Raw genomic sequence first — 26,463 nt, 5'->3', positions numbered from 1 at the left:
CCCATTTTAAAAACTGCACATTTATATACTAGTTATACAATGACACAATGTCCCTACTAAATATAAGCTTCCATGAAATATATAAATGTGCTTGATATGAAGTCGAAAGTAGGTCTCCTAAAGCAGGATGCATACATAATCAGATGTTAACTGTATGTACAAATTAATGGAAAAAAATCTCCCTCACACCAACAGCTTATGCTGTAATGTTTTGAAAATTTGAATTTTTTTACTGGGGGAAGCATAGTGGTATGGTGGGTGTGTGGTTAGCGCACAGCCCCACGGTGCAGAGGTCCAGGGTTCAATTCTGTCTACTGTAGCCTCCTCGTGTGGAGTTTGCATGTTCTCCCCGTGCCTGCATGGGTTACTTTTGGCCTCTCCGGTTTCCTCCCACATTCCAAAAATCATGCAAGTCAGGTTTATTGGCCAGTATAAAAATTGTGTTTAGGTGTGGATGTGCAAGTATGTCCCCTGCCTACTGCCCGAAGTTAGCTGGGATGGGCTCCAGCACGCCCGCGACCCTAGTGAGGATGGGTTTGTTACTGCGCATGAAAATCCGGGTCACTTATAGGATGAAATATTATGTCAGTTTCTCTACTTGGCCACCAAGTGACGCTATATTGCTGTTTTCTTGTTTTTCAAACGTTCACGATTACTTGCATACATTGAGCGTCAACTTCAACAACTCTGAGCCGGTTGCCTGTTGAAAATGTTTCTTTCATGTGATTTAATGGTGGATTTTTTTTATATATACCAGGACATTTATTTTATATTATACATACACGCAGTGTTGCGAACTTGGAGTCCCCGCTCTTTACTAGACACTACATTAGGCTAATCTGTCTGATATGTTTTTTTTTTTTAATTTGTTTCTTTGGATCCCTTAACCACTAGGGTCGTAGGGGTAACCATTTTCCTGTGGTATGTCTTCGTCCATTTGAAAATGGATACCTTACGTTTTCACTGCTGTTACAACCCAAATCTTGGTTTCCGTCCGCCCCAATAGTTTCAGTTCATTCACAAGTGAGGTTGCCCTAAAGTGGAGACACACTTGCTGCTCCGGTAGAAGTTTTGAGGATAGCTTTTCGTTTTTGTTCAACGTCATGGCAAGTCCAGAGCTTTATACCAAGGTAAGATGACCATTCTCAATGTATCAGTTAACTGTCTTCACTCTGTGCTTGAACCTCCTTCTCAATAGATCACGATTTATTTTTATCTGTCAGACTCTTAAAATAACTCTTGAGGAGCAGTCCTATTCCAAACACTTAGTAAAGGGACACCGTGAATAAACTAATAAATGTACATTTAATTTAAGAGTTATGATTTAAAATCATAATAAAGGCAATATCGAACACACACCTAGGACATCAACATTGACTGTAAATGCATTTCACCTGCGGGTGAGCAAATGCAATGGCACGTGGACTATTGGGATATCTATTGAAGTTACTCATTTGAGAACACTAATTCCAGTCCTGGATTTGATAAGAATCTAGGCCACCCGTCCCCCAGCAAGGCACTTATATTATTGACTGCCAAGATTTTGATCAAATTGAACTCGTATATCCATCAATTCATTTTCAGCATCGCTTATCTTCACTAGGGTCGCGGGGGCATTGGAGCCCAGCCCAGCTATCTTCGGGCGGTGGGCAGGGGACACCCCAAACTGGTTGCCAGCCAGTCACAGGGCACACAGAGACCGACCACTCCCTCACTAGGGACAATTTGGACCGGCCAATTGACTTGACATGCATATTATTTTTGAATGTGGGAGAAACCGCAGTGCTCCAGAGGAAACCCACACATGCAGGAGAACATGCATCTCAGAACTATGCTGCAGACCCGCCAACCACTCTGTCGCCGTGCCACTGAAGTTGTAAAGGAAACGATTATTTCATACCTGTCAAACTCCACGGCTCCATGCACGTACTAACTGTCCTATTTTCCCGTACAAAATACAAAATAATCGTACACCATATGTAGAATTTTTCTTGGAATGATGCATGACGGGAAATCCCCAGGCGGCAGACGCATGCGCACAGTAGCATTAAACCGCTCGCTTCATGTGCAACGAAAAAAAACCCGATACCGAGATAGAGGCTTCCGCGGCGAACTCTTTTGTCTTGATTGATTTGCCGTTTCATGATAGTCTGTGTAAACCGGATGGTACCCATCACTGACAAATTTGCGTTTTTCCGTACAGATTTCCTTGTACGTCGTACTCGTCTTAAAATGCATAAAAAAAACGTACTTTGTACGGCAAAACCGTACAGGTTGACAGGTATGTAATTCCATCCATCAATGTAGCACCAAAGAGTCAGTGACTGTTCAAGTTGTTTATTGATACTCTGATCCAGTGGCATCACCAGACATGAGTCTCAGGAGGGGGCGTATGAAATGCTTGGAGATAGGGGGCACAACTATTATTACCCCCAATTAAATCTATGCACAGAATTTATGCACGTTAAACATAACCAACAGCACATCTAGCAACAGCCTGCAACAGGCTCATTATACAAAATAGTCGACAGCCTGCTCTATTCCGGGCCCATTTTTCCCATCTTTCTGATTCTGTCTTATTGAATTTACATTTGTTGAGTATCCAAAATGCTACATTTTTTTGATCCTTTATCTTTTATTTTATTTGTAAATATTTTAATCTATGTTTCAGTGTTTTTCCAGGGATGCATTTCACGATTACCTTTTTTAAAAATTGGAAAGTTTATTCTTATATTCCATAGTTTATTCATTGTTCCACTGAAGTCAATATTTTTAATTGATATTTTGCTTTGTCACGCAGGGATTCCAGTTGCTATATAATTTTATTAATTTCAATTAAGCAAAATAATCCTTTTTAAAAAAGTGAATAATTAATTTTATGCATATGACATTAATAGACTGATCAAAGGGACCCGCAAAAACCTGTCTTTCCTTAATTGTTTTTCTTGTTTTTAATTTCATTTATTTATTTATTCTTATTTATTTATTTTTATTTACCTATCTTTTTACTTAGTTTTTCTCACTTTTTTCTTCTTTTCTTCTCCATATTTATTTTATGTTTTAGTTTTTTTTCTTCTGTTTTTTGTTTCTAGCGTTTTACTTGGTTTTTCTTGCATTTTTCTTGCATTTTTCTTTTTCATATTTATTTCCTGATTTTTTTGTTCTTTTCCTACGACAAAGGGAGGGACTGACGCACACGCTGTGTGCTATGGGAGGCAGTAGAGTCCACGCTAGTTATTGTATGAATGGGATAGCATATGCGCTGCTCGGACTGCCCTCACTACTACACCCACTCTTCTTTGGGTGGGCAGAGCTTGTCCATGGGTGGGCACTATCCACCCTTGCCCGCCCCCCTGATAACGCTCCTGCTCTGATTAAATTTCAGTGTAGGAGAACAACATCAGTATTCTCAACAGGAGCATTCCATTGTAGGGAGTGCATAAAGGCCTGTGGAGACATACACACTATTAACTGAGGATTGCCTTTACTCGCATCCCTTTTAAAGGCACAATGTTTGATTTTACACTTTGGTTTTGGTTGGGGTGTACTCCCAATACAAATGAAATATTTTTAATATTAGTCTTTTTCACCTTATTTCAAGATAAATCACCTCATATATTCAAGTTGGAATGCACATTTCAGTTTGTATGTTTCATTTCAAATTATTTGGGATATTTTACTGCCGTCATATCTTTCAACCCATCCACCCAGTGTGACTAAAAATGGTAAAAATCAATCTACAAGTGTAATTTTACACTTAAAAAACACATTGTTTTCTATTTATCTAAGTAACGAAAATGTGTTAAAATTTACACATACCATTGTGTGTGGATATGTGTGAGGATACTTGTTTTACCCCCTATAGTTTATGTCCATTCCTTGTCCATCATTTATGTCTAGTATCCTTACTAGAACTGTAAGGCACAAGTCACACATCTTGTCATTTTGACTTTAATGAGCTGTTGATCTCATCACTTATTTTGTCGAGATACTTTAAGATTTTGCAAAATGTAGATCGACTAGTTGTCCCTCTTTTTAGCTAATATTTCTTTCAGATGTCCAGATTCAGTGCCAGTAACCAAGAAAACAATGCAGACATGAGATTTTGTAAACAATGTCCAAGGAGGACATAGTTTCATCAAATGAAACCACTTTTCATTTTCGGTAGGCAAAAACAAGGCATGTTAAATGAAAAGCGCATCCATTTTGGAATATGATCATATTGATGTGTTTGGGCAAAATGGGTATTAAGTACGATCAAATTGTATGCATTCAATTTTACCTGTAAACTCCTCTCCCTCCAGTACATAACTCTCCATACTTTCTGAAATTAACTGTTTTCATATTCACTTTGTAATTTGTAGTTGTAACCTAGTTTTTTTTCTTCCACATTTTCCACTCCAGCATGCCAGAGTGTGGCTCCCAGACCCTGAAGAAGTGTGGAAGTCGGCAAAATTGGTCAAGGATTACGCCCTTGGCGACGAGACGTTACATCTCCTACTGGATGATGGCTCTGTGAGTAACAGAAAAAAAAGGAACAAAATAAGCACACGTCGGATTTAATAGTGTGATCTATTAAACTGAATTCAACTGAGAAGCAGCGTTTTCAGCAGGCGAATCCTGAAAAAATGAAATGCTGATTCAGTATTCCAATGGAAATTTGAAGGTGGAGGATAGAAATAAACCTGTTTGTTTTTTCTGTGTTATTTGTGTACAAATTTCGTATTAAAATAATCAATAAATGAAACACAATTACATACAATTCATATTTTTTTTCTTTGAATGATACCAAGGGTCTTTTCAATGTTTTCCAGTGAACTGAGAGTTCAGAACAAATGTAAAAAGAAGGCATATACCATAGTTTCACAAGAGAAAGGCACTGTTTATCACAGCGATTGAAGGAATTTGAGTCGAGCTGGGGCATGCAAGTGGAGTGACTTAAGGCATTTTTTTTCTTGCACATGTTAAATCAATCTGTTTAATGTTAGGTTTAGTAATTATTGTCCACCATTTTTAGTTTTGACATGCTCTTATGTTTTTTCAGGAGCAGGAATACAAAGTGGGTCCCAGAACCAACAATCTCCCACCATTAAGGAACCCAAACATTCTGGTGGGGGAAAATGACCTCACGGCTCTAAGCTACCTCAATGAACCAGCGGTCTTGCACAACATCAAAGTGCGCTTCATTGACTCAAAGCTGATTTACACATATTGTGGTAATGAGCTTCATATCACACTATCTCCGTCACTGTAGACTTTGGAGTCTTGCTCACCGTATGCTCTGACATCAGCAGTACAACGGTGATGATGATTACTTTGGGGCAGGCAGTTCTTAAAGGAACACAAACAATATTATAATTTTGTGAGCTTTTGATTAAAATTTTCATCGCTGTAAGTTTATAGATAATAATTCAATGATCATCTTTGTGGAACCAAATTTGATTATAAATACCGGTACATATTGTATGTAATGTTATATCCAGAATACAAATGTATTTTCCAGGCATTGTACTTGTTGCTGTCAATCCCTATGAGAGTCTTCCAATCTATGAAGCTGACATCATCCATGCCTACCGAGGCCAAAGTATGGCCGACATGGACCCCCATATTTTTGCAGTGGCTGAGGAGGCATACAAGCAAATGGCTCGGTCTTTTTAAAATAGAATTTCAGTTTTTACTTCGATCTAAGCAATATTCTAGTTGCTCATAATATTTCCCTCCTCTTCATGCAGGGATCAACAGAACCAATCAATAATAGTGAGTGGTGAATCAGGAGCCGGAAAAACGGTCTCAGCTAAGTATGCCATGCGTTATTTTGCTACGGTCAGCGACTCCTCGAGTGAGGCTGATATCGAGAAAAGAGTTTTGGCCTCCAATCCCATCATGGAGGTAATGTTTAGATATTTGGAGTGCACCTGATTGATAAGAGTTGCATTTTTTTGCATATGTGCCTACTGTAATGTAGTGTCCAGTGGGCAAAGTTATCACCGGGTTTTAATTTATTTTTAGGCTCTTGGGAACGCCAAAACGACGAGGAATGACAACAGCAGTCGTTTCGGGAAGTACATTGAGATTGGTTTTGATGAGACGCATCGTATCATTGGGGCACACATGAGGACATATTTACTGGAAAAATCAAGAGTTGTTTTTCAGGTCCATTTAATTTTTAAATGAGCAACGGGCCCAATATAAGTCTTTTCTTTCTTTGTTATATCTTTTATACTTAACCGATGTCTGCTTTGCCTCTAGGCTTATGAAGAAAGGAACTATCATATATTTTACCAGCTTTGTGCTTGCTCCAATACACCAGAGTTTAAAAACTTTAAATTAAGTAAGTGGAATTTAAACATATATTGATTTGGTTAAGATTTGTAAATGGATGTAATTGCATTGATGTGTAATGCTGATTTGCTACTCTATTAAGGTAATGCAGATGATTTTCACTATACTAACCAGGGTCACAATCCTGTTATTGATGGAGTGGATGATGTCCAAGACATGTGCAACACAAGGAGAGCGTTTACTTTATTAGGTGCGTTTCTTCATACAGTAGTGCTGGGCAATAAATCAAGTTAATTCATTTTAAAATCAAGATTTAGAAAATTTGCTAAATCATCAAATTATTGTTAAAAATTTATGAGTTGAGATTGATTACCCTCAACTGGTGCTGATTACAGTGGGACCTCGCTACTTCGCGGTTCCACGTTCGCGGGTTCAGAGCTTCGCAGGTCTAAAAAATAATAATAATAAAATAAAATAATATATATATTTTTTTTAAAGCATTTTTGAAGGGGCGTCGCTACTTCGTGGTTCCACGTTCGCGGGTTCAGAGCTTCGCAGGTCTAAAAAATAAAATAGAATAAAATAATAATAATAATAATTATATATATATATATATATATATATATATATATATATATAAAATTTATTTAATTTTTTTTTAAGCATTTTCGAAGGGGCGTCGCTACTTCACGGATTTTCACTTTTCGCGGGTGGTTTTGGTCCCCATTAAGCGCGATAACCGAGGGATTACTGTATTAAACAATTATGATATTTAACTCACATGGTATGAGTAGCAATTTTTTGTATGGACCACGAGTGTTGAATTTGCATAAAACTGATTTAAAATCAGTTGTTCTTATCTGAAAATTTTACATCGTAATCAACATTTTATTTTAATAATTGTGTGCCACGTCATGTTTATTGTTTAAAAAGGATTTCTGAAACTGATTATTTTTTGGGCATTGTTGCCCAGCACGAGCTAACAGAATTATTTTTAAAAATCAACTCTTTCTGTGACACACCTTGACAAAAGGTTATGACATATATTGTTTGCAAATTAGATATTATAATGTAAACGCACACAAATAATGGAATCTAACATTACTGTTTTAGTCCTCGACAATGTTTCTGTCATCCCCCAAAAATTTAAATACGTCTCCATTGTCCATTTAGGAATTAACGAAAGTCATCAAATGGAAATTTACCAGATTCTGGCAGCCATTCTCCATCTTGGCAATGCGGTGGTAAATCAGCATTCAGGAGATAGAAGCAGCATTTCGGTAAACAAAAACCACAAAAGGGTGTGTGGAGCTAACAAGTTTAGATTGTTTCAGTTTTTACCTTGTTTGCTTTCAGCCAGATAATTTCCACTTGGCGGTATTCTGTGAGCTGATGGGGGTAAATTGTGAGGAAATGGCCCACTGGCTCTGCCACAGAAAACTGCAGACTACCAAAGAAACCTACGTGAAGGGACTGTCCAAGATTAACGCGGTCAACGGGCGAGACGCCCTTGCCAAACATATTTATGCCCGGCTCTTCAGATGGATTGTCGGTTGTATAAATAATGTGCTCAAATCGATAGTTAAACAACACTCCTTCATTGGGGTTTTGGACATTTATGGGTATGATATTATCCTATTGGAGATCTTTATTGTTTGTGTTGCCAAATATATTTCTAATTCCGTAATTACATTTATTCTTTTTTCAGATTTGAAACATTTGACATCAATAGCTTCGAACAGTTTTGCATCAACTATGCCAACGAGAAGCTCCAGCAACAGTTCAACCTGGTATTTTTGTTCTACTCAGGTGTCTTTTTGCATCCATTATATCCCACTTTTGCCCCAAATTCCTGCAGCATGTCTTCAAATTGGAGCAAGAAGAGTACATGAAAGAGGAAATCCCGTGGACCCTGATAGACTTTTATGACAACCAGCCATGCATCAATCTCATAGAATCAAAATTGGGCATCCTTGATCTTCTGGATGAGGAGTGCAAAGTAAAATGGCTGTTTTCCAGTAGATACAACACAATGTGATCATTTCTTCTGGGTTGTCATCCGTTTGTTCTTTCTGTTCTCACAGATGCCGAAAGGTTCTGATGGCACATGGTGTCAGAAAATGTACAACAACTTGCTAAAGCAGAACGCTTACTTTGATAAACCGAGGTTATCTAATAGTGCTTTCATTGTCCACCACTTTGCAGATAAGGTAAAAATATTTCCCCCATAATTAGTTTGGCTAAGATTGGTTTTGTTTTGCCACTTTAACAGGAAGATCAAACTCTCACTTCAGGAAAAAGTTTTCTGTCCAGCATTTTCATTTGCAGGCGAAACTGTCAAAATGGAAGCATGAAGGACTCCAATGTTCTCATGAAACGTGTTTAAATGCCAATGCCAAATTTTTCCAACACAACATTCAGTACACTGTATTAGCAACACTAGCCTCAATGACATGACCTTTGCTCATTTTCTCCCCCCATAACTTTATTTCCCAGGTCGAGTACCAGTGTGAGAGTTTCCTTGAGAAAAACAAGGACACAGTCAATGAGGAGCAAATACTAGTGCTACAAAAGAGCAAGGTGAAATAATTTGTCACCAACATTTGTTGTAGTACAATAGAATAATAGTAATTTCCTTGCGAAATCTAATGAATGGCCAACGGGCATGTAAAGGAAGTGAGTACTTTTAAAATTTCAAATATAGTTGGGAATTCATACTTGAATATAATGCACACACCCTGCAATTGTGCCAGCATTATTGGAGGAAATTATGCACACGTTTGGTTTTGTGTGGGAAAGGGTACTCACTGTCATCTAGTGGCGACCAACATGATTTCTTAATATTTTTTTTCGCAGTTTGATTTCTTGCTGAAGCTGTTTAATGGAAATGAAAAGGCAACAAGCGCCACCAACAGGCCAGCTAGCAGAATTTTGGGAAGACCTGGTCATTCTCAGAGTGGTAGTAAGAAAACTGTAGGACTGCAGGTGAGGTCAGCAGCATGTGATGTCTGCAACTGTAGTTTTATTCGTAAATACATTTAATCACACGTTTTTTTTTGTTTTGTTTTTTTGCCGTTGCATCCTGTTAATAATAATTATAATTTTACAACAGATGGCCACTATGATTCTTACTTGTTTACTTAATTTTCATTGAATGTTCATCATCTCTGTTATTAAGTTTCGACAGTCTCTGCATCTGCTGATGGACACACTTAATGCTACAACTCCTCATTATGTGCGGTGCATTAAACCAAACGACCATAAGGTGCCATTCAGGTAAAAGCTAAAGATTTCCCATTCAGCACTCTGGTTTGATTGACATTTTATTACATTTAATACAGCTTGGACCCTTTGAGGGCAGTTCAGCAACTGCGAGCATGTGGCATCCTGGAAACAATCAGAATTTCAGCGGCTGGATTCCCTTCTAGGTAGCGACTGAAAATAAAATAAATGGAAGTTTATAATTAGGTCATAGACGTACAGTATAATAGTGCATTTTACAGATGGACATACCAGGAGTTCTTCTGTCGTTATCGAGTCCTTATGAAGCAAAAGGATGTGCTTCCTGATTTGAAACTGACCTGCCAAAATCTTCTAAATAATTTCATCCAGGTGTAAATTCTAGGCAAGACTTCATTTCTCACCACATCTATGTTAATAATGGTGTGTTGTGGTTTTGTTTTAAGGACCAGAACCAGTATCAGACAGGTAAAACCAAGATCTTCTTCAGAGCAGGCCAGGTGGCCTACATGGAAAAGCTGCGTTCCAAGCAGCTACGAAAAGCATGCGTCAGCATCCAGAAGACGATCCGCTGTTGGTTAGCACGTAAAAAATTCCTGAGGATGAGGCAATGTGCAATCACTATTCAAAGACATGTGCGGGGTCACGTGGCACGCTGGTGAGCACAGTCATAATGAATACTGGAAAGCACAAAACATTAAATATCAAGCATGTTTTATTTCTCCCTTTCAGTTATGTCACTTCTCTGCGGAAAACAAAAGCAGCCATTGTCATTCAACGTAACGCGCGGATGTGGGCGACCAGAAGACGCTATCAAAAGTGGCGCTCTGCTGCTGTCGTCATTCAGTGCTTCTTTAGGTCATGTGCAGCCAGGAAGCTATATTATAAGGTAACATGAGTGATATACATTTTAACCCAATTGTTGAATTGTGTTATAATTTGTAGACATGATTTCCTGAAAACCTAAGTGCCTGGAAGTTAGAGTTGGTATAAATTTAATGCCAGCAACCTGCATCCAACATGTGTTTTGAAAAAAAATCGCAAGGCCACTCCAACACATCTATTTAACTTTTGTTAAATATAAGGGTCACCACTTACTTGTTTAAAATATGAAATACTCTGGAACAATGTTAAATCAATCAGAACTTTTTGGCTTTGTGAATAACCACTTGTGTGGCAAATGAAATGTAAAATTGTATGTTTTAGATCATGTTAAAAAATTGCCAGAGGTCTAAAGTAAAAATATGAAAAATATTATTCATAGAAAGCGACTTCATTAAAGGTAACCAAAAGATGAGAAATCAATTGTATGCATACTTATTGATTTTTGGCGCATTTTATAGCAAACTTCATAAGATATGATTCCACTCAATGGTTAAGTTTTAGTTAGTAAGTTGAATGCTTTTGTAAATTCAAAGGGGAGACCTACCTATTTACTAACTCTCAAGTGTACCAATACTTGTAAAAATCTCTTGATTTTCTTTTTCCTTTTATGTTACTTACATTCCAATTTTTATCTCTCTACAGATTTTGTATGAGGAAAAGGCTTTAGTCATCCAAAAGTGGATAAAAGGTTGGCTGGCCAGGCAGCGTTATCATCGTACTCGTAAGGGCATCATCTTGCTTCAGTGTTGTGTGCGTCGCATACTGGCCAAAAAAGAATTAAAGAAGCTTAAAGTGGAGGCACGCTCTGTGGAGTATCTCAAGAATTTGAATGTTGGTATGGAAAACAAAATTATGCAGTTGCAACACAAGATAAATGAGCAGGTGAGGGGTCACTTTACTAGATTCACAATGTATAAAGATGTATGGAAAATCAGGGTTGCACTCATATAATGCTCAGCCAATTAATCTATTTATCTCCTCACTCTTTACAGGAATTTTCAGAAAATTAGTCTTGCTAATACTGTACAATTAAGCGCATCCAACTTTTAGGAATGCGGAAAATAGTTGGTTATTTTTCCCTGCATCAGAGCAGCCCAAATGTCTTTTTTTGTGTGTTGTCACCCCGATTCTTCTTAAATATTTGTGATACGTGGATGTGGAGAATAATAATAATGGAAAACTGTTATTAAAACTCATTGTGGCTGGGCGTTGCCGTGGCATCACATGCACACCATGTGTTCTCATGCCTCCCTCCCACCCCCCAGCACAAAGACGTCAGAGAGCTCAACGAGCGACTGAATGCGGCGGCTAAGACCCAAGATATGGAAAGAGAGCGACACAGCATTGAAATTGAAAACCTTCAGCGATCTGAGCAGAAGGCCAAAGCCAAAGCGGAGAAGCTGCCATCACTTATGGAACAGTTGTCCTTCCTTCAGCAGGAGCTGGAGAACACTCGCAGTGAAAAGGAAGTCCTGGAAGATCAGAGTAACGTGTACAAGGAGCGCACACAACAGGTGAGACTTTCTCCTTCCTCATTTTATGTGGTATTATCTCCTATATTTTTCTTAATTAGTCTCTGATTGTCTCATAGTAATACAAAGTGTTTCATAAGAATGTCACCAATGGAAAATATTTTGTAGCCTGCCGTTAAAGCTGTTCGAATGGAAACACCCAAAATACTACCGTATTCTTCTGACTGCAAGGCATACCTTAAAAAAATGCCCGAAATTTGCAGGCGTTATTGTTTGGAAAATATGCTAAATGAAATTAGAAATGCATAATTACAATGAAATTCTACCTATAAGTTTAAAGTCTTGTAGACACTCAAAATAAAAGCATACGCTAATGGAATTTGAACCTTCAAGAAGAAATTGTTGTACAAAAAGTCACAATGCCAAATTCCAAATCTGTTCTAAAAGCCCATTCCTTTGTGCCCTTTCCTATCTTATTAAATCTCCAAGGTTACAAAAAGCAGACCTGCCCTAAAGGGTGCTCATATCAAAGAACAGCAACATTATTCGCTTCTAGTGACAATGATGTAAGCAGTGCATACAAGTCAAAATAACGAACAACAGTGCGCAACGATAGTCGAAATAACGAACAACAGTGTGCAACGATGGTCAAAAGAATGAACAACAGTGTGCAACGATGGTCAAAAGAACGAACAACAGTGTGCAACGATAGTCAAAAGAACGAACAACAGTGTGCAACGGTAGTCGAAATAACGAACAACAGTGTGCAACGATAGTCGAAATAACGGACAACAGTGTGTAACGATAGTCAAAATAACGGACAACAGTAATATCAGAATAAACTTGATGATTAGTAGTGAATCAATATTTCATATAATAGTTATGTTCGATAAAATAAGCTTCCATTATTTGCTGGTGTTTTTTAATGCAACCTTAGCTATAAAAGAAGTTTTCACTTCACTAATTTTATAGTCCAGAACACCTTTTTACATATGAAAAAGAAAATCACAAAATACAATTTTTGAAGTTGTGCCTTTATAATCCAGTGCGTGGTATAGTTCAGAAAATATGGTACCGGTAATCGGTCAAGTCACAGTTGTTTGTATAGCCCTCTATCACAAAATGTCTCGAAGGACTGCGCAGGCCACAATTACACCATCTCTCTTGTAACATGAATTTTTTTTTATTTTATATTTAAATTTTGCTTTCTAAATCACAATTATTGACAGAAAATTTCCATTATGTCAGGTGGTAGAGGAGCTAAATATGAAGAACGATTTCCTGAATAATGAAAAAGAAAATCTAAACAAGCTCATCCTGAAACAAAAACGACAATTGACAGGTAAAGTGCTAATTCAAGCTTCAGTTAGTTTTTAAATGGCCTAAAATAATCAAACTGATGTTGTCAGATATTAAAGTCCATGTGGAAAACGCAGAGAAACTACGGAAAGAGTTAACTGAAGAACGTTCCCGGTACCAAAACCTGCTGAGTGAACACCTCCATCTACAGGAGCTGCATAAAGATCTCAAAGAAGAACTGGAACATAGGCTGGTGATTCATATTTGTGTCTATGTTGTCTTTGAATGTTTATCATCTTATGATCAACCAAATTTGATTAGCTTGGTCTATATTGTTTTTATTGACAGAGTCCAAACAAGTCCTTTCACAAGAAAACGGAATCAAATTCCGCTAATAACTTGCCTGAATGTAGTCCTTTAACTGCCTCTACTGATGAAGAGACAGATCAGGACAAAGCGGTAATGTAGTAAACAAGGCAAAAACGTTAATGAGTAAATTGTTTGTTTTTTCAAAGGTAAATTGAGGATATATAGTCACATTCTTAGTCAAGACGTTTAATGACAACGTTATAACCACAATGATTGAGTGTGGGGACCTAGACATTCACAGATGTTTGTTTGAAATATTTCCAGTGTCTTTTTCTTGTTTGAATGTCATTTTAATTTTTCTAGTAAAATCTGATATGATCCTTAAAACAATGAAAACAAGGCAAGGAAAATGTGCTCACTTAGTATTCTTTTTAATATGAAAAATAATACATATAATAAGCAGTTTTAGCCAAATTTGATAAAGATTTCTAATTTTAAAAATATGTTGTTTTTAAAGGGACAGTGTGCATTTTTTTGACCACGAGATGTCACTGTATTATGTAGGTCAACTGAAAACAAGTGCTACAAAGCACAAGGAAGAAACAGAAACTACGGAAACTCAAAGTAACAAAACTGCTCAATCCCCCCCCCCCCCCCCCTCATATTTTGCCCAACCTTTCGCGAGGTTTTTGGTTCTTAGGGGTACCCGTAGCAGCAAGATGGCACACAATTATGTCTAAGTGTTATGTTATGTAGAGTAAATGGAAATTTCTCGACTTACGAGTATTTTAGGAAGTGCATGTTTATATGCTGGTTTATACATTTCGCTTATTATTTGAATCAATTGTGATTTTTCAATAAAGTTTTTATTTTACCACTAGAATTAGCTGAATAATACATACTGTCCCTTTAACTTTAACTCTCTTAACAGTACTACATGTTTAACATATCATATAGATAAATATACAATATATTACCGGTTGGAAGATCGTTTTTTTTAAACATATTTTTAACAAGTTTTGCGAGTGAATAAATTAAATAATAGACCAAAATTAGTCCAGCATGGTAAATAATTCTGCTCAGTTAAATTATCATTTTTTGTACTTTAAATTCCCCCCAAAATCTCTAAATCATCAAGATCATCTTGACTCAAAAGCGCTATATAAATGCAGACCATTTACTTATTAAGTTATTCGGCTAATTATAAGGGTCCTATTTTTTGTTTTCACTAGAAAAAGAAATAATATTATTGTATATTTATATATGTTTTTGACAAAGCACTAATCATTTCTGTGTGATAAAAGGATGAGACGCCCCCAAGTGTAGACCTGCCACTCATTCTCAAGCTCCAGAGAAAAGTAAGGGATCTCGAAAAAGACAAACAATCGCTACAGTATCAGATAGATGAGAAGGAAGCCCAAGAAATACAAGCCAAGGTATGTCCTCAAGACATTTAAAGTGAATTATATATATATAAAATATATTTTTGTTGCATGGTTAAATATGTCATAACTGGTTATTTATTTTTTGGGGAGAAAAGGATGCGGAGGAAGAGATGGCTATTGGCGTAACAGAACTGGATTTAGAAACACTTAAGGTACTCGAAAAATGTTTCCTGTATAGAAAATGTCCTAAATGTAGGTTTATTGAAGAGAATATTGAATTCTTAACAAACGAAAGAAAAGCAGTTTTTCATGCTTTTGCCAATAAAATGATTTACTTTAGCGTCAAGAGCTGGAATCTGAAAATAAAAAGTTGAAGCAGGACTTGAGTGAACTGCGCAAGTCTTTAACCAATGAGAACAGCGAACTAATGCCACCTGCTGTTGGAAGCACGACATACAACATACTGCTGGATCAACTCTCCTCTTCTACTGAGGAGCTGGAGATGCGAAAAGAGGAAGTGCTTCTTTTACAGTCCCACATAGTTCGCCAAGAGGCTCTGAAATACAAGGTCACAATCAAATCCTTCTCTTGACATTTGTCTTTTTTATTTTTTATCTTTGGGTAATGTTTTCTATCGACCACCAATTTCAGGACACCCCACTCGCAGACGGTGTGAACCTTGATCTCAGTGGTGTTCCCTCATTTAAGGATATTGACAGGTAAAACATGATACCTCTGATAATATTTTCAAATGTCATCAATTAAGTGTCTTCTGAAATCTTCACCTGCTAGGTCCACTGACATCCACACATTAAATGAGGATGGGGAGCTGTGGCTGGCTTACGAGGGCTTGAAGGAGACCAACAGGTGTGTTTTTGTTTATCAAACTACTACATGCATTATGGCTTGATTTACACTCCAGGTCCCACTAAAGCTTGAGAAATGTTAACACCAATAAATGATATTATGAACCTACCTGGAAAAAAACTTTTGAATCAACCCATTTGATTACAGTAGATGCTATAACTTGAAATAGGCTTCTTGAGTGCCAGATGCAGAAGGTGGAAAGGGAGTACTGCGAAAGAAATGAGAAATTACTGGAGGAGGTGAACACTCTCAAGCAAGAAAAGGAGCAGCAGGAAAAGCTGCTGGCTCAGACTTTGCTCCTGCCTAAAGACGCACGAGTGGAAGCAGGCCTGGAGCTTGAAATTACTCGTCTCACTCGTGAAAATCTGGTGGGTTTCCAATCCGTTCCAATATCTCCTATGGAGGTGTATTGAAAATAATTGTATAAAATAATCCATATCAGGCTTCGAAACACAGTTGAGAATAAAGGTAAATTCTCAATTTCAGCTCATACACCATAAATGTTAGCCATTTTTTATATCTTCCATTATAGAAGGTATCAATTAAATATTTTTTAAGAGATCTATGATATTGGGCAGCTCATATGGGTGCCATTTTATTTTTCTCTTTCATTTTGAGTATTTTAATACCAAGTTGACAAAATAAGCTATTAATCAACATAAGAATAAATATAACATACATGCAATTGTCTGAAAAATAAAATACAGTAATTCCCTGCTATTAAACTGTTTACTTTTGACGGTTTTGCTACTTCACGGATTTGCACCGTGCGTTGTTCTGAATTCTGATCAGCTCAACAGTCTCCCGGCTTATTATTAATTGATGGTAGAGTAGTTGTTTGTAAAAATATATTTAAAAAACGTTTACACTGCACTTTTAATTCTTAAACAAATGCTTGAGCTTGTAAAAAAGGTTTGTTCTTTGGTTTCACTGTATAATGGAGTATTTAATTGTTTAATAATTGTAAAAAAATATTTATTGACAAATCTAAGGTCTAAAACTGCAGAGTTTATTTTTCAAAAAGCCCGATTTTGTTTTAAAAGTAAATTAGTTATTCCTTCACTTCTGAGACTGGACATAACTGATTATTTTACTTCGCCAAACGAGAAACTGAATAAAAATCGTTTTCTACAGTAATCATTTGGAATTTTCAATTTAGAACTCGGTGTTTAATCGATTAGCTAATCAAATACAAACAGATTTGGTGTTGTAGTTTTAGTTAAAGTGTCAATCATTTGTTGAACAATGAGTAGTGTTACATTTACAAACCGACTGGCTGGTAACCAGTTCGGGGTGTCCCCTGCCCACTGCCTAAAGGTCACTGGGAAGGGCTCCGCACCCCCGCAACCCTACTGAGGATAAGCGGTGCAGATAATGGATGGATGGATTTACAAACATAATAATTTCTCACCATCCATTAAAAGATACACAACACTACACTAACCTTACTGTGGCGAGACAAATGTATAACCTTTTTCACCTTTTGGGCCAGGTTAGCGTATAGTCATAAAAAAAAAAAAAAAAGGTGTGAATGGTAAGTAAAATGGAACACCAAATATATAATACCCAAATCTCAAAGTATTGTAGTCTGTAACATACATTCATTTTAACTCTTTAAAAATCCCTCAAAACACAATGAAACAGGTGCTTAAACACGTATGTTGACGTAAAGATAGCAAACATAGACAATTCGTGTCAATTTTGACCTAAAAAAGTCTGAAACAAATTAACCCAATTTAAAAATAGTACCATTTTGTTTTACATCTATCTTGGGTGTGGATTAAAGTGCTGTTTCCTCTTCCTCTAATCCAGTATGTCTGCATATTTGCAGGAGCTCATAGAGCAACAAGACAAACAAGAAACGGCAATTGTCAATTTGAAAAAAGACCTTCAGCTGTACATGAAAAGACTCGGAGAGTTCCAAGGTAATCCAAACTGAAAGCCATAGGTCCTTGTTGCATATGTATGGCAAATTTGCACTCCTGTGGAGAATTATTTTAACACTGAGGGGCATTATGGTTTTGAGAACAAATGTTATCAAACATGCATATTGCCAACACTCCTGATTTAGGGTAGGAGTCACACTAATCTCTTTTCTTCGCGTGACGTTCTGTCGCTTCTAGTCTATTTAGAAGCTATTGTGCCAGCCTTTTATACCGATACCACTGTTGCAATCAATTCCACAACTACTATATTAGGATTTTCCATACAATTTTAAATTTACAGTTCCATAAAATTGCTGCAGAAGGCTGGCATCGGTCGCCGTAACGATTACCATCACTTTAAATCATGGATGGTACATTGTGAAACAGTGTTAATTTAACACGGAGAGAGTAAATATCAACACTACCCTAGTCACCATATGATCCTTATCTAGAGAGTGTAAATATTACAGTGACCATAGAACTGATTTTTGAGAGTATTTTTTTCTGTGATATTGGTAATATTACACTACACTGCATTAAGGAGTCTTAGTCAAGTTTTACACTAGGTGAAAAGTCACCCCCTAGGTGTTGTTTAAAACCCAACACTGAAGAGTTCAGAGTTTACAACTAGTTTGTGCAGTGCAACTCCTAATTAACACTATTTTCTTTATCAAATCCTTCTGGTGTTTTTTTTTTCTTTTAAACTTACTCTTACAAGTGTTAATTGCATTTTGCTTTATGAGTCATACTTTCTTACAAGAGAAGCAGAAAGGAATCTGGCGAAGTTTTCAAGACTCAACTATTTTCTAGACTTAGAATTGTCTTCTTTTTTTCTTTTTTCTTTTTTACAAATTATTGTTGTATTATCTATAAAATCGATATATGAGAATTGGCAGTGTAAGACCTATATAAACTCTATTTTTTTTCTATCAACACTAGAGGTTGTTGTGTTCTCTTTTACTCTGTTCATTGTTGGAAGAACACCAGAAGAGTTAAAATACTTTAACAATGCATATATTACTGAAATTTACTGTGTTTTAAGACGGAAACCAAATTTCATGTTTGTAAAACAAATGTTTTAAGAAAGAGGGTGCTGACACTCACATCGTTAATCATCCCAGTTTTTAACAGCTCAATTTTGGCAATATTGGACATGAGATAACTGGTAAAATACGAACTTTTATCATGTTTTAACTGTGATTCTTGACATTCCTATATAGCTCAACAAAGGAGAACATCCCTGGTGATAAGTTCTGGTAGAGCTCCAAGTATATCTCGCAAGGAGAGAGAGTATCAGGGAATTTTGGAGTACAAAGAGGGTGAAGAGAGCCTTCTTGTTGAAAGTCTGATTTTAGGTATGACAAACCAAGAATTGCTGTGATTTGAAAATGCCTTGACTTATTGTGTTTCTCTGAGTTCACCGCAGACCTCAAGGTCCGTGGCGTAGCGGTCAGCTTTCTTCCTTGCCTTCCTGCTTACATCATTTTCATGTGCCTGCGATACGCCGACCGGATGAACGACGACCAGCGAGCCAGCGTTTTGCTCAATTCTGTGCTCTACAGCATCAAAGGAGTCATCAAGGTTCGTTTTTGGGTTCCACTCACTCCCTACTTTATAAACGCATTCAGCGCCAGACTTTTCTTTCAAATGGGAAATGTCGGTGCCAGCCAATTTTCGTCATTTTGACTCATTTTTGAAGGCCGACAGAAAATTTAAGTCTGTAGCCATACACTTATATGACACATTAAAAGGGAGCGTGAAAGCGTTTATCTATTGAAGCTCATTTGAAAAACACAATTTCAAAGAAGTACTTAGACGTCAAACATCCAAAGCATAACTGGGAAAAAAACATGTAAAAGCTGTTTTAGGTTTACCTGTGTATTCCTGAAAGTTCCCACTATGTGTCTAGTCTTTGAACATTGCTCTGTCTTGAAAGGCATTGGTTATTGTCAAGAGTTTTACCTTTGAGTGAGAATTGTCTCCATCAAAACAGCTTTTATCTTATGAGAAAAGTCATAAGCCATTGAGTCAATTATGAGATATCACATTTTATTTTAAGGGAACTTCAAAATCAGATAAATAGATTGATAGATAGATACTTTATTCATCCCCGCAGGGAAATTCACATTTCCAGCAGCATCCCTTCGCTGAGAACGATACAATAATAAAGCAAAAGGAATACAATATAGAAATACCCAATGTGACGTGCTAATACCCACTGTTGCGTGTTGTATAGAGTATTTAAATAGTGCTACATAAAATACACACTGCAATAAAAGTACGGTAATATGCAATGTAGGGGGTGTGGTTTAATGTGGGCCTTTACTCTGCCGGGTGGAGTTAAAGAGCCTCATGGCATGAGGAAGAAAATATCTCTTCAGTCTGTCCGTGGTACAAGACAGTGACAGCTGTCTGTCGCTGAAGCTGCTCTTCTGTCTGGATATAATGCTGTGTAGTGGATGTGATGAATTGTCCATGATTGACCGCAGCTTTTTCAGTGCCCATCTCTCTGCTACTGTTGTCAGGCTGTCGAGCTCTGTGCCCACAACACAGCTCGCTTTCCTCGCCAGTTTATTGAGACACAGGATATTTCTCATTTCAGATGAAAAGTACGGGCGGAAAACATTTTGTTCTTTTTTTTTTTTTTCAACTTCACAACAGAAACCCAAATAGGTACCATATGTTTTGGTGTATAAGGAGCACCTTTAGTAACAGTCCTTTACAAAATATGTTTAAGGTGCACTGGACTATAAAGCGCAGGAAATAAAAACTACTGTAAGAGATAGGGTTGAATAAAAGAACCCTCAAAAAAAAAACTTAAGATTATAAAATCCAGTTTCACCACTAAAATAATACATTTATAAATATTTATCGTATATACTAGCATTTAATTGGAATGGAATTGTAATAGTACCAATTTTCTTTACTGAATTTAATCAGATTGTGAAGCACAATGGCAATAATACATTTTTTCAGGTGTACCGTTCCTTTTTCTTGTTATCCTTGTGGACATCAAATGACATTGTTCTACATGAAGAATACGGTTGGTTCCTTGACCACTAGGGGCACCATCTCGATGTAGGGCAGACCTGGGCACTCCGGTCCTGGAGGCCCGTATGTTCTGCATCATTTTTGAGGTTTCTCTGATCCAATACAGGTGATTCCAATCACCATTATCGTTAACGAGCACTTGCTAGCTTGCTAACGAGTTTATAATTTGTATCACCTGAGTTAAAGAAGAGCAAACTTCAAAATCTGGCAGGACGTATGGCCCTCCAGGACCGGAGTGCCCAGGTCTGATGTAAAGATACCATTTCCTGTGTAATGTCTTGGCTTAGGTGGCTCCATCCCTCTCCAGGCCAACATATGTGATACTAGTGTGCCAACCACTGGACTACAGAAACATGGACATTAAACATATAAATATTTTAAAACAGATCTAATGTAAACTGATTATAAAAGTTATCCCAAAAAATGCCAATCGGAGCTCTTAATTAGGCAACTTTTTTCACAATACGTTACAGTACTATACAATTATCCAATCCAAATAATATTTACTTTGAAAACAATACTTATTTGACCATTTTTTACACTAGGCAGTATGAGGTTTGTGTTTTGAAATCTTTCTTTAATATAATATACCTCGATTCTACAAATTTCTGAATACTTTTTTAACTTTTTGTGTGTTGTTTGTGGCTGTATGCGACACCAGTGATTCTATATTTGTTTGTGTTGTTTTCTGTAGAAGAGGGGAAAGGATTTCGACGTGTCGTCTTTCTGGTTATCTAACACGAGTCGACTCCTTCACTGTCTAAAGCAGTACAGTGGAGATGAAGTAAGAGCAATTCTATCATGATACTGCTCACACCAAAACACACATTTGACATTTCCTGCAAAAAATCTGCAGGCGTACAAGGTGCACAACACAGATAAGCAGAACGAACATTGCCTGGCCAACTTCGAACTGAGCGAATACCAGAACGTTTTTGCAGACCTGGCTGTCCAAATTTACCGGCAGCTCATCAAAAGCATGGAAGACACCCTGCAGCCCCTCATAGGTGACTCAGACAATCCTACCTGTTTTCGCGTGTCAAACAAAACAGCCTGACTGTGTTTGTCATGTGCAGTTTCGAGCATGTTGGAGCACGAAACGGTCCAGGGGGTTCTCGGCTCCAAAGCCACGGGGATGCGAAAAAGGAGCCCGAGTACCCCAGAGGAAGACGCCGTCACGGTGGACGTCCTCTTGCAGAAGCTTGGGCTCTGGCACTCCACTATGATTCGTCACGGAATGGATTCTGGGCTCATTAAGCAGGTGGTCCGGCAGCAGTTTTACATCATATGTGCCGTCACCCTGAATTACCTGCTGCTCAGGAAGGACATGTGCTCATGGAGCAAAGGGCTGCAGATCAGGTGCGGGCCACCACCACCATCCATACCTGCAAAACAATACCGCTTTTCGCCCTTAAAAACGCCCACCGTTTAAAGAAAAAGATCTGCCGCTTTTCCAAATTTAAACAACAAAGACAAATCTTGACTCGAGTCTATTTTTCGATCTATGGCTGCTTTGTTTGAAAGCGAGACTAAATATTTGTGGGGCAATAAACCGCTCCAACAATCGCATAACACCAGTGTTTTTCAACCAGTGCGCTGGGGCACACCAATGTGCCGGGAGACCTTGTGTAGTGCGCCGCAGGAAATTTCTCGATATTATCTTTCCATAAAAAGCATGCCGTTGTTCAGTTTATTTCCTTTTATTCCAGTGGTCAGACAAAAACCTTCAACATTCATCTACCCGGCAGCAGTTCCCTATTTTTTACCTTTTATATATTAATTATGAAGTAGACAGGGTCAAGTCAAGTCACATTTATTTGTATAGCCCTTAATCACAAAAATGTCTCAAGGGCTGCACAGGATTACAATGACGCCTTGCCTGATCTCAAACCAACATGCGGGCAAGGAAAAACCCAAAACGTCAGAACGAGGAAAATAAGAATCCTTGAGAGGGGGCCTCACAAGTGTTAATCCCCCTTCCAGGATGACCAGGGTGCAATAGATTTAGCATAGGGAATTGACTTAAAACAAACATACATAATTTCACAGGCACGTATCCACAAGCGCTATCATGCTACGTTGTCTGTCAAGTGTCGAAACCCAACATTTTAGTCTGCTACACCAAAATATCCATTTCTTTTTCACCCAGAAAACATCATCTTATTCAACGCCCAAAACTTGCATTTATTATTTTTTGAACAGGGGTGACATACGTAGAGTCCGCAGGCCGGATCATGTCCGCCAATGGATTTAATCTGTCCCGGGAGACAATGCTGCGAGAAGCTCAAGAAAGAAAATTAGCTAAAAACAATTTAAGCAATGACCACTGAATGTTTCCAAATATAAGCTTGCTTAATAATCCTACCTACTGTAGTTGTGTTTGCTGACTACCATTTATCAACCAGAGAACAGCAAAGATCCCAAATTCCGGTAAACATTCTCATACCAATAAATACACAATGTATAAATAAAAAGCAGAAAAGGAAATGTTCTTATCAACCTCTTTTGTTTGATGAAGCTGTTCAAGATTGTACTCCAATAGAAATCATACAATTAATCAGTGTAAAATTATTGCTTTTGATTGTACTCATTTGGATTGATAATTTGTTTAAAAAAAAAAAACAGAAAAAGTTAATGAAGTAAAAAAAAAGTCGTACTGTCAGATCTTTTTGCTCATTTTTAGTATTATCTTTACACTCTTAATTTTTTAGAAAGAAAATAAATATGTAGGAAAACTTTTTAAAGTGATATAGTAAAATCCCAAATTACTGTAAAATTATTAACCAAAATTAATAACCTGTATTACTTCCAGATCCACAGTGACCAGAAACAATGATAAAAATGTTACACTGTCAATTTAGGTGACATGATAATTTAAGCTTGGAAAAAAAAAAATCTCGACAGAGAGTGTGCCTCAAGATTATTTTCGACTAAAAAAGTGCCTCGGCTCAAAGAAGGTTGAGAAACACTGCTTTAGACTTCCATTTTGGTAAAGGTTTGCCACTTCCAGTTTTAAACAAGCACATGCTTTTTCAATTTTCTGGAGACAAATTGCGTTTCAGGCTTAAAAGTGTGATTAAATCAACCTTGTTTTAATATTAAAAAGTTAGCATGTATGTATGTGTTAATATTTTGAATAATGCATGAATAGACTTGATGCAAAGAAGGATTCAATTGTAAATGGAAAGGATGAATGGAATTTATGTAACATTTTGGCACCCAACTGTAGAGAAGACGACAACAATAAATGTCAATTTTAAAAGATAATTATATTCAGGCGTCAGAAATATATCCATTTTTTTAGGATTTATCGTGGCTACATTTGGCATAATGTGTTTTATAATTTTAGATTAAGTGATCATATTAAGCAATACATTTTCTTTACATTATTGAGTTCATTTTCGGCATTCATTTGCGGCTTATAGAATGGAAAATACGGGACACAAATCTGACCTTTTATAAGAACAGTCACACACACCACAATCCTTTTACCCGCTACTTCTGTGGTCAGGTATAACGTGTGGCAGTTGGAGGAGTGGCTGTCGGAGAGGGAGATGGCCGATTGCGGCGCTAAAGAAATGCTGGAACCTCTTGTTCAAGCCGCGCAATTGCTTCAGGTCAAGAAAAAGACCGAGGCTGACGCTCAGGCGATTTGCAACATGTGCACGGGCCTCACCACTGCACAGGTCCGCCATCTTCTTCACATCTCATGTCACTTTTGTTTTGCTCACTGTGCATTTCTCGTCACAGATAGTTAAAGTGTTGACGCTCTACACGCCAGTAATCGAGTTTGAAGAGCGTGTGACTACGACATTCATTGCGACAATTAAAGTGAGTTGTGATGAATCATGTGCTTTAGTGCAGTGCTCTTTTACTGTCCTCAAATCATTAACCTGTCAACTTTTTGACCATTCTTAGGACATCTTGAAAGACAGAGAAGAGTCATCCACACTAATGATGGACGCTAAGAAAATCTTTTTCGTCAGTTTTTCTTTTTTCCCCTCCCCTGTGGCACTGGAAACCATCCAGATCCCTTCAAGTCTAAATCTGGACTTCCTTAACCGGATCTAAACAAGCCTTTGATACAGATGTTGTGTATGTTTTTTTAATATGTAAAACAAGTATTTATGGAAAGATGTGCAGCGTATTTAAAGCATATTTTTAGCGGCAATCCAATAAAAATTGTATACTTAACCTAGGGGGTGTAAAATTTTGTTTAACTTTCTCTCAGCTTAAACTAAGCATTGTAAGTGACAAACATTCTTGAAGACGTAAACTATGAACACAATACCAACATAAAATGTTATTATTTGATGTCCTTCAAAGTCCGATTAATAATCAGATACACCACAGCATTGTTTCCATCCATCCATCCCATCCATTATCTGCACCGCTTATCCTCAGTAGGTTCGCTGGGGTGCTGGAGCCCATCTCAGCTATCTTCGGGCAGTGGGCAGGGGACACCCTGAACTGGTTTCCTGCCAGTCGCCCGGCACACAGGGACAGACAATTCGCTCGCTCATTCACACCAAGGGACAATTTGGACCGGCCAATTAACCTGACATGCATGTTCTTGGAATGTGGGAGGAAACCGGAGTGCCCGCAGGAAACCCACGCAAGCACGAGGAGAACATGCAAACTCCACACTGGAGGTTCGATCTCATGACCTTAGAATTGTGCCGCACACGCTCTAACCACTGCATCGCCGTGCTGCCCAGCATTTTTTCCATTGTTGTGAATTTTCCCTTTTATATTTTTTAGGACGACTTTGTTTTCTCCATTCTCTAACACTCGTCTCTAGTGTTGTACCTAAAAACAGAGTGATAATGAGATGATATCTAAAATGCCTTTTCATATGTTACTTAAATCAATGGGTGGCAATCACCGGACGTGCATCATTTGTTCGCGCCTCGACCGAGACATACCTAATTGGTATAATGGCGGCGCCCTCTGGCTGCGGCTGCACCGACTCGCTACAACGGGTCAGGTGTATCGACATTTTGTTCTGTGTACATTGTTACAAAGAATGACAATACAAAGGAAATTATTATTATTATTATTATTATTTGGTGTCAGGCAGCACGGAAACCAAAGTAATTTGCTTCATTTTTTTGGTTGTACGGAATTTATTCATGGGTTTAAAAAAAAAAACACACAATCTGATCATTGTTGTTTTCAGGCTGTGCCACTTTTATTGTTTGTCATTGTGATCATGATTTTACCAATCTGATTTGATTAATCTAGAAAATAAACAGAAGAAATGCTATCTAACAGGTTTAATCATTCCTAAAACCTTGGGCTTCTCTTTTGAAACTAAAGTCTCTCGACAGGTTGATTTGGTTCATGTTAATCAAGAGGTAACGTCAAAAAATACAATTTCATTACTTTCACTGCCATCCTGTGTGAATTAAATGTGATTAAGTAAATACTTCCTGCTACGTGTTGCCAATTTCTAGAGGAGCTTTATGGTATTTGTATCCGGATTCTTCCGATTCAGATCCTTGAGCAAATGAGCGCCGCGTCACAGGACAGGTGGGCGGAGCCTCCTTTCATACAAGTAACAGGTGAGAAGGGCTAGAGCCGGGAAAGTCAAGTTTGCAAAATACCATGTAAACCGATGTCGGAAAGTATGACCGTTTCAAAGTAAAAACAACTCAAGTTGACATCAGCGAACCACAGCACATTTCGGTTTCAATCCCTATTGTACATACATTGACATATGAAACAAAATGACAGAAGTGTGAGCAT

The 26,463-nt window shown here is 37.6% G+C and overlaps 1 protein-coding gene across 1 annotated transcript; it reads left to right on the top strand.

The window, feature by feature from the left end:
- Positions 1 to 838: 838 nt before the first annotated feature.
- LOC148362608 (unconventional myosin-Va-like) lies at positions 839 to 25,051 on the top strand. The gene is made up of 40 exons (XM_088340071.1): positions 839 to 1,130; positions 4,405 to 4,515; positions 5,045 to 5,216; positions 5,504 to 5,648; positions 5,733 to 5,889; positions 6,010 to 6,153; positions 6,250 to 6,331; positions 6,425 to 6,532; positions 7,456 to 7,562; positions 7,639 to 7,904; positions 7,991 to 8,072; positions 8,141 to 8,281; positions 8,367 to 8,492; positions 8,779 to 8,862; positions 9,139 to 9,267; positions 9,461 to 9,558; positions 9,624 to 9,710; positions 9,786 to 9,894; positions 9,969 to 10,180; positions 10,255 to 10,411; positions 11,050 to 11,289; positions 11,673 to 11,921; positions 13,128 to 13,221; positions 13,289 to 13,431; positions 13,527 to 13,637; positions 14,792 to 14,923; positions 15,028 to 15,084; positions 15,213 to 15,440; positions 15,524 to 15,591; positions 15,665 to 15,739; positions 15,909 to 16,107; positions 17,571 to 17,664; positions 18,885 to 19,019; positions 19,091 to 19,245; positions 21,410 to 21,499; positions 21,572 to 21,722; positions 21,792 to 22,074; positions 24,227 to 24,401; positions 24,466 to 24,546; positions 24,634 to 25,051. The coding sequence occupies exons 1-40, from the start codon at positions 1,104 to 1,106 to the stop codon at positions 24,784 to 24,786; spliced, it is 5,457 nt and encodes a 1,818-aa protein (XP_088196197.1). The 5' UTR covers positions 839 to 1,103; the 3' UTR covers positions 24,787 to 25,051.
- The last annotated feature ends 1,412 nt before the right edge of the window (positions 25,052 to 26,463 follow it).

This window comes from Urocampus carinirostris, chromosome 7, assembly GCF_059441175.1.
Source record: "Urocampus carinirostris isolate Australia breed hairy pipefish chromosome 7, RoL_Ucar_1.0, whole genome shotgun sequence".
NCBI lineage: Eukaryota > Metazoa > Chordata > Actinopteri > Syngnathiformes > Syngnathidae > Urocampus > Urocampus carinirostris.
Note: the sequence above shows the minus strand (reverse complement) of the source record. Positions and strands in the feature narration are given on the sequence as shown.